Source organism: Branchiostoma lanceolatum, chromosome 18 (assembly GCF_035083965.1).
Source record: "Branchiostoma lanceolatum isolate klBraLanc5 chromosome 18, klBraLanc5.hap2, whole genome shotgun sequence".
Taxonomy (NCBI): Eukaryota; Metazoa; Chordata; class Leptocardii; order Amphioxiformes; family Branchiostomatidae; genus Branchiostoma; species Branchiostoma lanceolatum.
Window position 1 is genome coordinate 11,570,266 of NC_089739.1, and position 14,360 is coordinate 11,584,625.

The following is a 14,360-nucleotide window of genomic DNA, read 5'->3' on the forward strand; positions in this document are numbered from 1 at the left end:
TTATAATTCATCAGAGAATGTCCAGACATGCACCCAGACGTTGCGCCCTTGGGAAAGGCACTTAACACACATTTCCCATGTCCTAAGCCCAGCAGTAGGGTTTGGGTTGGCGTTAGGAAGGGCATCCAGCCGTAAAAACTCTTGCTACAAAAAAGGACTTGCACTTGATGAGGAGTTCTGGGGCTTCCCCATCCATGTGCAAGCACGTCTAACCCCCAGATGATGGGGAACAAAAGACGTTAAATTGGAGAGAGAGAGAGACTAAATCGTTATGCTTGAATCCACTTTGTTTTATCAAATTTACCATAAGTTGAAGCCTGAACGCAGGCCAAACATTATACTTTAGCGATCAAGTTCTTGAATTACCCGGAGGACCCTTCAAACAATGAGTTCTATGTTTCTTACAAAAGTACCAAAATCTCTATCCAAAGACGGAATAGTCTTAAAATTTTTCAGTGCACCTTCCTAAATGTGTGATAGTCACTTGACTGCTTTCATTAGGCGTCTACCGTTAGCGAGAAACTGTGCCCGAAGTTGGCCATACAAGTACATGTACATAAGAAGCGGGTCCGTATGGGGGGATACATATATGGATTTAGAAAAAGACTTGTCCAAAAGACAGCTGAGGTGATGTGTGATAGTCACTCGACTGCTTTCATTTGGCGTCTACCGTTAGTGACAAATTGTGCCCAAAGTTGGCCATACAAGTACATGTACATAAGAAGCGGGTCCGTATGGGGGGATACATACATGGATTTAGAAAAAGACTTGTCCAAAAGACAACTTAGGTAATTTAGCCAAAAGTCAGGCGCATTTGTATCCCCAAAATATAATCTGAAAAGAATACCCCCTTCTTGAGTGGGATTCTCATTTTAAAGGCAGCTGTATAGATCTATAACAAAATGATATGTTAGTAAATGTTACCTTAAATTTATGTCAAATATATACAAGTGTAAGGCTATGCTAATTCTTGCTTGAATCAAGTCCTTGCTTGAATCTCCAACTTACTCTTACTTGAATCAAGTCCTTGCTTGAATCTCCAACTTACTCTTACTTGAATCAAGTCCTTCCTTGAATCTCCAACTTACTCAGACAAAACAAAACGCAGGTTTGCTTTCAAGCAAACCGCAATCAGACCCCATGGGTTGAAAATGTGCAACTCTGGAATTACCAGTAGCCTAGCTTCAGCCAGAGGAGCTGGCAAATTATTCAACAATTTTGGCCAAATTTCTACATTTTTCCAAGAAACTTTTACTTTGTTTCTAGCAATCCAAGGAGTCTTGAAGAGACTATAAACGATCAGTGCATGTTTATCATTTTCTGAAGTTCCTCTGTTCAGGAAGCAATCCAATCTTCACATGGTAACATACTTCCCAGCACAATACTGGTTCGCATGTACGCGGATTAAAAGCGACTTCTATCTACCGTTGAAAGTACTGCAAGAAGATTAACGTAACTGGGCAGGTTCTTTCTGCAATACAACTTTGAACCACTAGGGGTCTCTTTTCTCATCGCGCTGTTTTGAACCATGTTTTCCACGATTTTACATTCCAGATCTGAAACGTCAGTTGAAACTTTCTGAAAGACGTAGCAGATTCAGTTTCCAAGTTTTCTCAAATATCCTTCTATGTTTTGTTTTTTTTTTAAATTTTTGTATGGACAGCATAATCATGACTGAAGACTGAAGTTGTTGATAGAATCCGATAGATCCATATGGCATTTTGTATGTAGGAAGGTGTCGGCAAAACTAAGTACGATCATAGGCATCCTACCGACTTTCTATGGAACTGCCGAAGAAGTTCCCGTTTTGATATCTCATGTTCTGGACACGCTATGGTCATGATGTTTGAAGGTAGATAGCTTTTGGGTTTGTAAAGACTTTCAAGTGGCACAGCTTTGGTAATACGTTGACCAAAAAATGAAATACATTTTACTACTTCGCCTTTTATTATCAATATTGGTAATTATTGATAAACAGCACGGACGAACCCCATTGGAAACGTGTGTTCATTTTATCTTCGCCGAGAAGATTATGTTTTCGGTTGAGCCGGCTGTTGGGAGGGTCTGTATGTATGTCAAGAGCATAACTCAAGAAACCTTTGATGAATCTTTATGATTTTTGTTAGGTATGTAGTGGTTGTGCAAAGGAATGTCAAGTTAAAAAATCATTTACCTGGCGTTTTTCAACAGTACTGCAGCGGACTTTTCATGTTTGTGTGTTTGCATGTAGGCAAAAAAGTGACGGAAACGTTGATGGATCTTCATTTTTTTCTAGGTATGTAGCGGGCTGTTTATGTTTCTGTGTTTGTATGTCGCCAAGCTAACTCGTTTGTTATACGTTTTGAAAATAAATAAAAAAATCACTATCCACCAGACAAACGTACAGAATTAGACTTTATTGCGTCTTTAAACAACATTACAAAGCTTTGTCAATAGCATACCTACAGCGAGAAATATTGCGATTCACAACAAAAACAAATAAACACCAAGATTATTAAAACTAAAGCTAAAACATAAACAATCATTTTTACATCATCGGTGAACGATGAAAGGAAGGGTTTCCGTTTAAGAATTTTATTTGGCACTAATTTTTGCAGCACATCCGGCCCTTTAACACAAATCATAGGAATTTCATAGAGACATTTTTTTACTTGAAAACAGCACACATGGTTCAAGACTTTTGCATAATTTGGGAAGAAATACTAGCCATGGATGCCATTAAAGGTGTCCATGTTTAAAAGCGTACATTAAGTAACATTTGCTTGTCGTATGGTACACAAGTGCATCGACGTTAATGCTTTCAATATCACAGTAGATCGAACTAATTTACTAGTTGTATATGTATATGTATATCTGACATTCAAAGGTGAATATTAAACTCTTGAAACTGGACAAAATTTGGGTCTGCCGGTCTGGAATGTTTGGAGCGAAATCTGTTGCTATTTTCAGCGTCAAACTATGCGTAAGCGACTCTTATTTTATTACCCGAAACATCAGAAAGTAATTTCTGTATTTTGTCCAGTTTAAAGAATTGGTGAATTCATCAGTGGATGTCTGTTCTTCATCAATGTATGTATGACATTGTAATTAAGAATATCTAAAATATACTCTGTACTATGTTGCCCAAATATACGGCTCAACGGAGCCAGGTCGCACAGCAGTCGCCTCGTTTGCAGCCTCCCCGGTGGCGTCGGCGTTTATTTTTGGGGGGGGGGGGGAGGGGCGCTGATTCTCGTTTGGCTAGGGGCCAGGTCCTTTTGCTCGGGGACCGTATCTGCCGCTCTGGGAGATACCCCCCCCCCCAAAAAAAAACCAAAAAAAAAAAGAACCTGGCCCCTATAAGTTAAAAATCGCGAATCAGCCCCCCCCCCCCACCCCCCCCCCCCCCCCCAAAAAAGATAAACGTCGGCGCCAACCGAGAGGACTGCAAACGAGGTTAGCACAGCAGATTATTTTCAGAGAAGTACTGGAGAGAGAGAACAAGTCGAAATGAAAATCTCACAAAACCAAGAGCTCAAAACAATCCACCTTAAAAATGAGATCAATTTTCAAGCTTAAAATAATACAAGCCGGAATTTGCAACTTTTTTAACCTAGGGACAAAATATGATCCACATAGCATAAAACATATAAAGAAGCACTTAACATGTGAATATTTTCATTGTCCGTTATTGTTCTAACCTGCGTCCTTATTGCTTGATTTCGTCATCATTTCAATCAATATTTGTTATGCTTGATCAATCATTTTATTTACATGTTTTAAATTCAAAGACATTACTTTCAATCATTGTTCCATTCTTCCATCAATTCAATTTTTTCTAAGGTACACCGGGGGCTAAAAGCAAACAATAGTCCATTCAAGTGAATTGTATTGACCAAGATTTAACTCACTCTTGATTCCATCTATCTATACTACAAAAGACACACGCACACACACAAACACATTTTTCAAATCAACTTTCAAGGCACTCCAGTTTTCTTACTTTAAGAGTTTGCATCTTTTTCACTCCAAGAGTGATATGACAATAAAAGTTACTGAGTATGATACTCTCCAACCAGATGTATGGATTCAGCTTATTTTATACATTTTTTCAAGTGATACGTCTACTGGAAAAAGACTGCATCATTTGAACAATGTTTTTAAAAAAAACGGCTAACTATGTAAAGTTTTTAAGGAATAAAGAATTGAAGCCACACATCTGCTTGGAGATTGAACGTGCGCATGCGCTCTCAGTCTGAGGGGTCCCGACAGTGAGAACAGTCGCGCATTTCCTCCAGGAACAGCTCGATCTGAATCGTCGAGGAATGCACGTCGAATCTGCTGCGCACCAAACGGGAGGCTATGTCCAGCACCTCCTGGGGGTCCGCATCAACGTCTGGAAGAGATAATGATTGTAATGACCCAAATTTCAAATTTCAACTGTCAAATCAGCCTCTTCACAGCTGGAATCGTACGAAAGTTCATACTTGTAACTTAAAAATGCCTTCCTCAGATCGCAGAGCTGAATTAGCTTTGAGATGTTGTTTGTCAAGAAATATGCCTTATGACCATCGTGCATATTTGGTAATCTTAGACAATATTATAAATGGGATGGGACTCTGTAGAATTGTATTGTTATACTTGGTGATAAAGTGTGACGTGTTTTTGGTTAGCCAGCCCTCCAAGCATGCGAACACTGGTAGTTAACGTCAGCTGAAACTATTGCGTGACTTTGTAGTACAGGTTTCCTCTTTAATAGTTATGCGACAAGAGTGACTTTGCTCCGTTGGCGTTGCCAAGATGTATCGCACTTACCCACGGCGATGTGGACGGCCAGCGCGTTCTTTCCGACTGTCAGGGACCAGATGTGCAGCCCGTGGACGGCGTGCACCCCGGGGATCGCCTTCAGACTCTCCTTCACAGAGTTGAAATCCAGTCCGCGGGGGGTACCTGGAAACAGAACAAGGGCAAAAAGATGTCAGGGGCGTCTGGAAACAGTTGTAAACAATTAGCATGACGCCAGAATCTGTCTCGTTAGAAAAAAAAAAATTGAGAAAAATTCGTCAAATGCTTCGTATTACTGGAATGAAAGGGGAGGCCCCTTTCTTCAAGCGATCCGACTTTTCTCAAGTGTGGGGCTTATAAAGGTCACGGAAAATGCCATTTGTCGCTAACTTTTATATGAATCAAACAGACAGGTGCTTACCGCCATTTTGGTGTCCCTATCTACATTTCAAAGTATCCAAGCGGAAGCGCGTACATCAGTTTGTGTTTCATCGGCAAGTATTCTTCAGTTATTATCTTCTTTGAGCTCTAGATCTAGTGACTGTTTGATAGGGTCAGAAGATATTTAAATGTCTGAAAACACTTAACCTGCACACTATGCAAATAAGGACACCAACATGGCGACGGACAGAAGGTCTTTAAATGTCTGAAAACACTTAACCTGCAAACTATGCAAATAAGGACACCAACATGGCGGCGGACAGAAGGTCTTTAGATGTCTGAAAACACTTAACCTGCACACTATGCAAATAAGGACACCAAAATGGCGGCGGACACTAATGAATGTCTATTTGCCGTACCTTCCATCAGCACGTTGATGGTGTCCCGCAGGATGCTGAGGGTTGTGATCAGCACCAGGACGGAGAACATGAAGGTGCAGATGGGGTCCGCAATGGCCCAGTCAGGCTGGGGAACAAAAACATGTTTACTAGTGATGTAGCTACTTACTACCTACCTAAGTGCGATGTACATTTAGATGTACGATGGCCTGTAAAGACACTGCGTGGAAGCACTTCTTTACGGGACCACCGTAGCGATGACTATTGGTGATACGAGAGCTTGGAACTTTACTAACAGAAAAGAACCAACCTCCTCTACAGTAGAGGTTACTAAGTATACAATGGACTAGTCTTCCGCTCAGACTTACATCCAAACTTCAGGCTGAATTTTTTTTCACATGACTTACAAAAAATCCGGAGCTTTTCAGGCTGTCATTGATAATGGCTACATGCAAGTTTGAGTCAAAGACACCGCCTTCCAATTTTTCTTCAATGTGTATTTTTGAAGTCATTTGTTGCTGTCGGATTTGGCTTCATGGTCCATAGACTACGAAGGCCCACATCGACAACTACGCAACCATTTTGTCGCTGTGACGCGACAATTGTCGTTGTGGGCCTTTGTATTTCATTTAAAGATCCCGAAATCTCTAAGTGCTTACCCTGAAGTAAATGATGATTGCGGCGATCAGCACGCCCAGACTCTGCACGAAATCCCCGACCACGTGGATGAACGCTGCCCGGACGTTCACGTTTTCTTTCCGGCTGTGCTCGCCTCCCTCTTCCTTCCCCAGTAACTCCGCGTGCGGGTCTCCCTGCTGGTAACCCTGACTCTCTGTACCGGTCCTAGCTTTTCCATTGCCGATGGCATTCCCTTCTTCACACGACCTAATGCCGCCATAACTACTCTGAATGCCGTTACTTTGGTAGCTTTTTGCCAACTTCTGACTCTCGTCGCATTCCTCGTGACTACATGGACCGTCCTGTGTATGACCTTTCTCAGATGGCTCTTGACCCTCGTGACCTGTTGACATCTGACCCCCGTGGCTGTGTCCGTGATCTGTTGATGTTTGACCCCCGTGGCTGTGACCGTGACCTGTTGACATTTGACCCCCATGACTGTGCCCGTGACCTGTTGACGTTTGACCCCCGTGGCTGTGTCCGTGACCTGTTGATGTTTGACCTCCGTTGCTGTGACCGTGACCTTTGTCCCCGTGGCTGTGACCGTGACCTTTGCCCCCGTGGCTGTGCCCATGTCCGCTGAACCCGTGACTGTGTCCGTGACCCCACTGATGGAGGATGAAGCCCATTCTGTAGTGGAAATGTAGATTGTCATTTAGCATCAATACCCTCAGAATGCCCAAGGATGGGCAGTAGGCCTAAGTAAGTCAGAATCAAGCACTGTCTTAAAAGAAAGCTACAATAAACTGCAATAAATAACATTAAAAATGTAGAAAATATTCAAACTTTCCTAAATCATTATCAAATAGAGACAGTTCATTAACAAATCACAGGGCAAAAAAATCAGCTATAGGCTCAACTATACGGCATCAGAACTAGTGATTGGTCAAAAGGTGTATAGAAGTCTAAACCGGGACGAGGGGTGATACAGTCTTCCTTATAATTAGTCTTTGATTTCTTACGTAGCGACCATATTTTTAGAAAAGATTCGGCTATCATTCAACAGATGTAATAATCTTTCGTGTTATGTCTGCATGACCCTTCCGTACAATTCAAGAGCATTGAATTTTGCCGGCTCTTACACCAGATTGACAGCCACCCCGCAGGCAGCCGTGATGAGCATGATCTTGGTGTCGATGTCCATGTCTTTGTGGATGACTCTCAGCACGGCGTTATACACCAGGATCCCGGTCACCACCCAGATCAACAGCACGGACACCAGGGCACCCATGACCTCTGGAATATGGTACACGTAAACATAAACAAAAATAGAAACAAATGCCCAAACAAGTTCCGACGTCAGCAGCAGGGCCTAGATCCCGTCTTAAACAGGTAAAATTGAATAACAACATAAACATAAACAATAGAAGCACAGACGTCGACAACAGGGCCTGCATCACCTAAACAAGTAAACATAAACAATGTAAACTTGAATATCAAATAAACGTTATCATTAGACATTATAACTCTTATCACCTATTAATTAGCCAAAGACAACTGTAAAAATTGCAGGCCAATTGGATAAACAGTTCAAATCAGCATTTGGTATATAATGCATATAACCTATACAGACTGTCAATCTCCAAGCAGATGTGAAGAGTGGACTTACCCGCCCGGTAGTAGCCGAAGTTCATGCTCTTGGTGGCCGGCCGAGTCGCGACCCAGATAGCGAACAGGCTGATCATGAAGCTGGCGAAATCCGTCATCATGTGGGCGGCGTCTGTCATGATGGCCAGGCTGCCGGCTAGGTAGCCACCTGTCAATCACACATGCAAATTAGTGACGTCACCATACATGTATGGATGATCTCTGTCATGATGGCAAGACTGGTTTTAAGATAAATCTGACAATCACATTTTCAAATAAGTGATATCACGTGACTGTCACGTGGTTAACCGATCACCTCGGCCACCATGAAGATGAGACAGAGGATGCACATATATCACGTGACCTATCGTGATATCACGTGACTATCACGTGACTTACCAATCACCTCGGCCACCATGCAGATGGAAAAGAGACGCACATATATCACGTGACCTATTGTGACATCACGTGACTATCACGTGACTTACCGATCACCTCAGTCACCATGAAGATGAGACAGAGGATGCATATATATCACGTGACCTATCGTGATATCACGTGGCTATCACGTGACTTACCGATCACCTCGGCCACCATGAAGATGAGACAGAGGATGCACATATGGCCCCATGTGACATCACGTGTACATCACGTGCACATCATGTGACTTACCGACCACCTCGGCCACCATGAAGATGAGACAGAGGATGCTGGCCATGATGAGTTTCTTCCTGGCCGTGGGGTCCACGGGCCGGCTCTCCCCGCTGTCATGGCAGTGGGACCGGTCGTTTCTACCCAGCAGGTACTGCTCCTGGGGACGTAGTCATGAGAAATGTGTCAACAACAGCAGCTGATCTTTACATGTCGTTTTCGTGGGGAAGTTAAAATTATTTTCTTCCATTACGCAAATTAAAATCGGTGGAATCAAAATGGCAACTTTTTGGTTGTTACTTAGATCCTCTCACGGTAAGAAGATGCACTTGGATACGTAAAGGTTGTGGTACGGCCAAATTTTTATTTTCAATGGCTTTAAAGGGACACAGTAGACTCTGCTGAAAAACTCCATGCCTTTAATACTTCTTTCCGTTGTTCTGAAAGTTCGCTTACATATTAGTTTTCGTGTTGTGTCTTCTCGTCTATCTTGACATCACATGCAGAGCAATAGGTTTTCTATGCAATGAGAATTCTGTAACATACAATAGATAAAGCCCTAATTTATGATATCATAAAATATTTAAAAAAATACAGCAGAGCATACCAGGCCAGGGTTCATTCATTTAAATAATAAGAAATATATCACCAAGTTAAAGTACAGGGTGAAAAGTTTTATTTCTAAAGATGTCCATTCACTCCCATTTTTCTCCACAGACCCTCCCTGAATGATTAGTGGTCTGTCCCTGATACGTACCTCGTCATCATCATTAGTGGACGTGTCCGTGATGAAAGGTGTGCATCCGCCCGGCCTCACGTCACCGCCCCTGTAACACAAGAAAGATAGTCTCAGTGCACCTTCTATACTACTCATGAGCCCTGGGCCCGCTTGGGATTACAGTATCTCCAAGCAGAAGTTACAGGGAAGGAAAATCGTTACTTCTTGGCGACGCCCCAGGGGCGGAGCCTGTTTTATGGCTGGGGCTTGGTTTGAAATCATCCTGATGATGACTGCCGCGCGTTCTCACACCCATGGGTGCTTGTGACAATTTTTGGCAGTCAGAAAACGTTACGATCTTTCATCCCAATATCTGCTTGAGTCTTCCCGGCCTTGAAAGCTACCTGCCGTTCAAACTGCAGTACCCTATAAAGCCGCCAGGAAGCGCTCACGCTTACCTACCCTTTGTTTTGACACCTATCCACGTATCAAATATCATAACAATCCATCAATAGTTTGACTTGTGTTGTTAAACCAACAGCGATCTGACCAACAAACACACAAATAGTACCAAAGGTATAACTTACATAGCAAAGGTAATCGTAAGAGATGCACGGGGCAGGGAAAATGCAACTCAGGCTCTACACCCCCACTGAATGTTATGAATGGAACAGTCCAATATAAACATCAGAAGCAATATACATACAGAAGCCATGAGAATGTAACATTTGGGCGGTACTTTGGGGACCAATAAATGCCACTAGTCTTTAGTACCGTACTTGAAGTGGTTTTACGACGGATGTCTTATCACAAGAGAGACCAAGATGACGTTGGTGTGAAAGTACATAGCGTAAGGCCACGTACACAATTTTGGCTTATGATGCGATGTTTTCTTAGTGTATATCAATTTTACTGTATATCAGTATCTGGGTTTTAGCTATTTAGGCTATTAAGCGAATGTCAGAAACCGAGGAAAATACATTCAAAAAACAGCACAGGTGGTTGGGATTGTTGAACTGGGGGTCCTGAGTTCGAATCCCCCGACAGGTCCAAACATTGTGCCCTTTGGGAAAGGCACTTAGCACCTATTTCCTCACGTGAAAAAGGGTATCTAGCTTCGGTTAGGGACGTCCTCGGATATACGAGAGCCATACCCAAGCACGTTAACGAACACACAACACTTATAATTACAAAAAGTATAGTGGTCCATTCCGATGATAGTGAATCAAATAAATCTATTATCCGGATATGCAGCTTGTATTCTTCAGTACAACAGTAACTGTTTTATACGCGGTTAACTGGGTATACTATGCAAGCATGATGCCCCCCTCAAGCGCCACTTACTGACGTCTAAATTGGTCCTGACCTAATAGCCTAGTGGTAAGTGCGTTCGGTTCGTGAGCTGGCGGCCCGCGGGTTCGATTCCCAGGAGCCTCTCACGGTACTACTTGCCTCGTGCGTTTCACGAGCGCGTGCCATAGTTGCCTATGATCTATTCATGGACTGAACTGACCATGCAAATTCATGGGGTGGGGTGGCCAAGTATTGACGTCAAAAAGGCAAAACCGCAATTGCGTAACAACAATTTTGTTGACATAGCTCAATAAGTAGCTGTTTTTTTCTGGGCTACTTAATCCACTGATCCCAGAAACAACATTGCTGTCCAACATTTAATGGTTAGCATCCCTAGTGTACACAGGATTTGCTTGTTCCTGTATAAATTAAGGAAAAAATGTCTCGTTTTTTTTTAAAGAAAACGTAGAAACCTCTCGTAACACTACTTAGCGATTTGAATGTTTTGTATAGAATCTGGGTACGAATCTGAGACCAGGTTTAGTCCACGTGCATTTTATTTCATTTGGCCAATGCTTTGATTTATGCAAACATTAAAATCATGTCAAAGATCTGTTGAGAACCAATATGATTAAAAAGGGAAAGAGTATGCTCTCTTTCAATGGCCTGTCGAAAATTAACACGTTTCTATAGTTTTCAAATGAAACGGACAACAGAGGATGGCATACACACGCAACTACTCAGACAACAGAAGACCGCTTACACACGCAACCGTTAGAGCGCGTCGAAGGCATTCCGGACATGCGCATTATAGCAACAATACTCAATGCAGAATACAACAATACAGCATTCTTTGCGACTGACACCATGTTTTTGTCTTCATTGATCGCTATCTTTGTGTAAACGTAATCAAGGCCACAGCAAGGAAATTTTATGAATGACATCAGCGCGCTCATTAATTTTTGCAAGATTTTGAAATAAAAAACGTGACGAAAAAATGGGACAACATGTCTTGTTGTAGCCTAGATTATTCTTGTAGAAGTGACACTTCTGAGGTAGCCATATCTGTAGCTATGGAAGTGAAACTAGTTCTATAGTTGTAAAAGTGGCACGAATGTGGTAGCCATGAATGAGTGTAGTTACCAACTTGGTAAGTGCTACCAGTCTACCACACTAGTGTCACTTTGTGCACCTCTTGAATACAGGAATAAAAGACTTGTTAGCTGTGATACCATGTTTTGTCGCTTCAATTTTTGTTACAACATTTATGGTGTCTATTTTGAAAATTTAGCAATGTTTTTCTTTTACCCATTTTGCTTTTTTTCGCCCTCTCGCATTAAATTTGTATTCTGCAGATGATGTCATCCATGAAATTGAAAAAAAAATACCCGGGCAGGCCGGTTTTTGTGTTCATTTTTATGATGTATTATTGACGTATCTTTCCAATGGGGATTAGATATTACAACGACCAACATGACGCCATATAAAATATTTACAACAAAACAACGTCATCGAACCTTTTCTTCATTCATATTGTGCAAAATCAATTTCTTCAACTTGTTTTCACATCAAATCGATCGACCAGCGCGTTTGTGTGCATTCGCTCACACACGCACAAACGCAAAGAATGACACAAAGAAACAGAAAACATTATCCTTTACAATAACTGTTTTGTATGAACTTTTGCAGGGATTGATAAACAATAACTTGTGTGCGAGTTAACTCAATTCCGTCAACACATCGGTGTATGTAGAACGATACAGCGATATTAGAGTCAGGTGCAGAAGTAAGGTCTCATTCCTGAGTTTTTTCGCCCCATAGGCTTACATGTTATAATACGTGTTTTACATGGGCGCGTTCGTAATGAAGCTATAGAAAATGCACCAATGTTATTCATTTTATGTTGAGAACATTTACCCAAGATCATGTGAAAAAAATTGCCAACCGTTTCACTACATACAATCTCTTTTTATAGCAATTACAAACTGCACCAAGCTACACCCCCAAAAGGTACTTTTCCAGCTGAAAGCGCATGACCGCATCACCTACAATGCCGGGCTGTGCACGTCCGACCTCGCGCGCGGCTGCCGAACTTTACCTGCTAATTTCGTCAGTTACAAACAGGCTTTCATCAGTTTGACGCTTGAGATCAGTTGGGCTGGCTAAAAGGAAATTTCCCACCGATATAAACACACGTTCATGCAGCCGTTAATTTTTTTGGGGTACGGATTCTTTTAGGAGTAATACAGGAATGAGACCTTAAGGCGTAGGAAAAAAAAACTTGTGTTTCCGGTTTCAGTCCTGGAAAATAGGGTCGGTAGGTAGGGATTCTCTTATTTTCATTTTCTTGTTTAAATTTCGAGCAAAGTGATCAAACTAGTACAGTTTAAAGGCAACCAAAGCAATATTAGTGCCCCCAAAAATGGAAATAAAATAATGCTGAAATCTTTATGGTAGTGACATTTGCTAACACTGTTTAGCACATTTATGTAATAACTTCGTACTTTGAGCAATTCAAAGCCGCGAAAAAAACGTACCGTATGATGATCCCCTTAGTTTCGCGAGCCTACAAAAAAATCGGCGACGATTTTCAGTGAGTTCTCACCTCACAACGAAGTCATATTTTCCATCATGGACGTTGCTCTACATTGTGCTACTGTTGTTTGAACTAATCGTGAATAGAAATGACTAAATAAATAGACTTTCAAAAATTTCGGGTCCTAATATTGCTTGGGTTTCCTTTAACAATGTAAAATTGAAATGCGTCAGGCACTGGTGTTTTCAACATCATATTGTAGTTATGTAGATCTAGACGTACATAGTACAAGCACAAGTATATTTCTGAACTGAACAAAGAAATACAATGTTTACTGCACATTCTTACATCAACTATTCAAAGCCTTAATCTGTTAACTGAGTGTGAAATACAGGAAGTCTGTTTTTAAATTTCATCACTCAGATGTCAGATAGAAACTAGAGTTAAGTATTTGTGCTACATATACTTCAGGTTTGCTATGTTGGTTTAGCGTTTACGGGGTCTTTGTATAGATATGAATTGGTATTAAATATTTCTTTTTATTTGAGTTGAATGTGTGATAGTTGTGTACCGATTTGTTAAAAATAGAGAGAACGCTAGCGACCCCCCAAAACACCCCTCCCTCCCAATAAAATGGTATGGCGACCCTGTGATGTCACAATTCAAGATGGCGGCCGCCCACACATGCCAACGGATCCAACAATATAATAAATAAATAACAATATAGATAATATGTCCCTTGCTAACGTTCGACCAAAAAGAAAGGCTAGGGTCAGCAGGTTTTTGTTAGGTCGGTAGGGTAACCGGAAACACTGAACTGCTTTTCCTTGGCCAAACTAGATTTTGTTTCAAAAACAACGTATGACGTCAACTGGCGATTAAGAAATATATTGTCAACAATATGTGAAATCTGAATCACATCATTTTGAGCTGGCTAGCTTTCAAACCATACTTCAAACGTGAACCGAAAATTTACCGCTTACGATATAGATCATACCTAGAATTATGAAACAGAAGAAAATGACTGGTAGAATTTATGTCTGAAATGTGCATAATATCTAAATTATCACGCTTGAAAATTGGATAACTGAAAGCTTTATATTTCAACTTATAACGATATCTAACATAGGATGGTTGAGATTATTTTTACACAACCAGTAAATCTCATCTGCTGACGTTTCGGTGTTTGTCAGACACCTTCTTCAGAGCTTCTGACTGGAGTGCTGCTTCTCACCGCTATAAGTAGCCGATGTAGGTGGCGCTTTTGCGGTGAGAACACGAGGGGGATACAAGCTTAGCCACGTTTGGGATTGTGTTCTCACCGCAAAAGCGGCACCTACATCGGCTACTTATA

The 14,360-nt window shown here is 41.5% G+C and overlaps 1 protein-coding gene and 1 long non-coding RNA gene across 3 annotated transcripts in view; both read right to left on the minus strand.

Annotated features, from left to right (window-relative positions):
* Positions 1-4,146: 4,146 nt before the first annotated feature.
* Positions 4,147-9,081, minus strand: LOC136423982 (proton-coupled zinc antiporter SLC30A2-like). The gene is made up of 8 exons (XM_066412381.1): positions 9,067-9,081; positions 8,481-8,619; positions 7,831-7,977; positions 7,304-7,457; positions 6,203-6,851; positions 5,565-5,670; positions 4,795-4,929; positions 4,147-4,375 (listed from the first exon to the last, which is right to left on the minus strand). The coding sequence occupies exons 1-8, from the start codon at positions 9,079-9,081 to the stop codon at positions 4,230-4,232; spliced, it is 1,491 nt and encodes a 496-aa protein (XP_066268478.1). The 3' UTR covers positions 4,147-4,229.
* A 129-nt stretch (positions 9,082-9,210) lies between these two features.
* Positions 9,211-14,360, minus strand: part of LOC136424782 (uncharacterized) — a 30,374-nt gene continuing 25,224 nt past the window's right edge. For both annotated transcript variants that reach the window (XR_010753916.1, XR_010753917.1), the window contains exon 3: positions 9,211-9,286. This is a non-coding gene — a long non-coding RNA (uncharacterized lncRNA). The remainder of the gene's footprint in view (positions 9,287-14,360) is intronic.

Coding starts and splice junctions, on each gene's coding strand:
- LOC136423982 (XM_066412381.1), bottom strand. Junction 7,978..8,480: donor CATGGTGGCCGAGGTGGTCG/GTAAGTCACATG, acceptor TGTGATTGACAG/GTGGCTACCTAGCCGGCAGC. Junction 4,930..5,564: donor CATCAACGTGCTGATGGAAG/GTACGGCAAATA, acceptor TTCTGTTTCCAG/GTACCCCCCGCGGACTGGAT.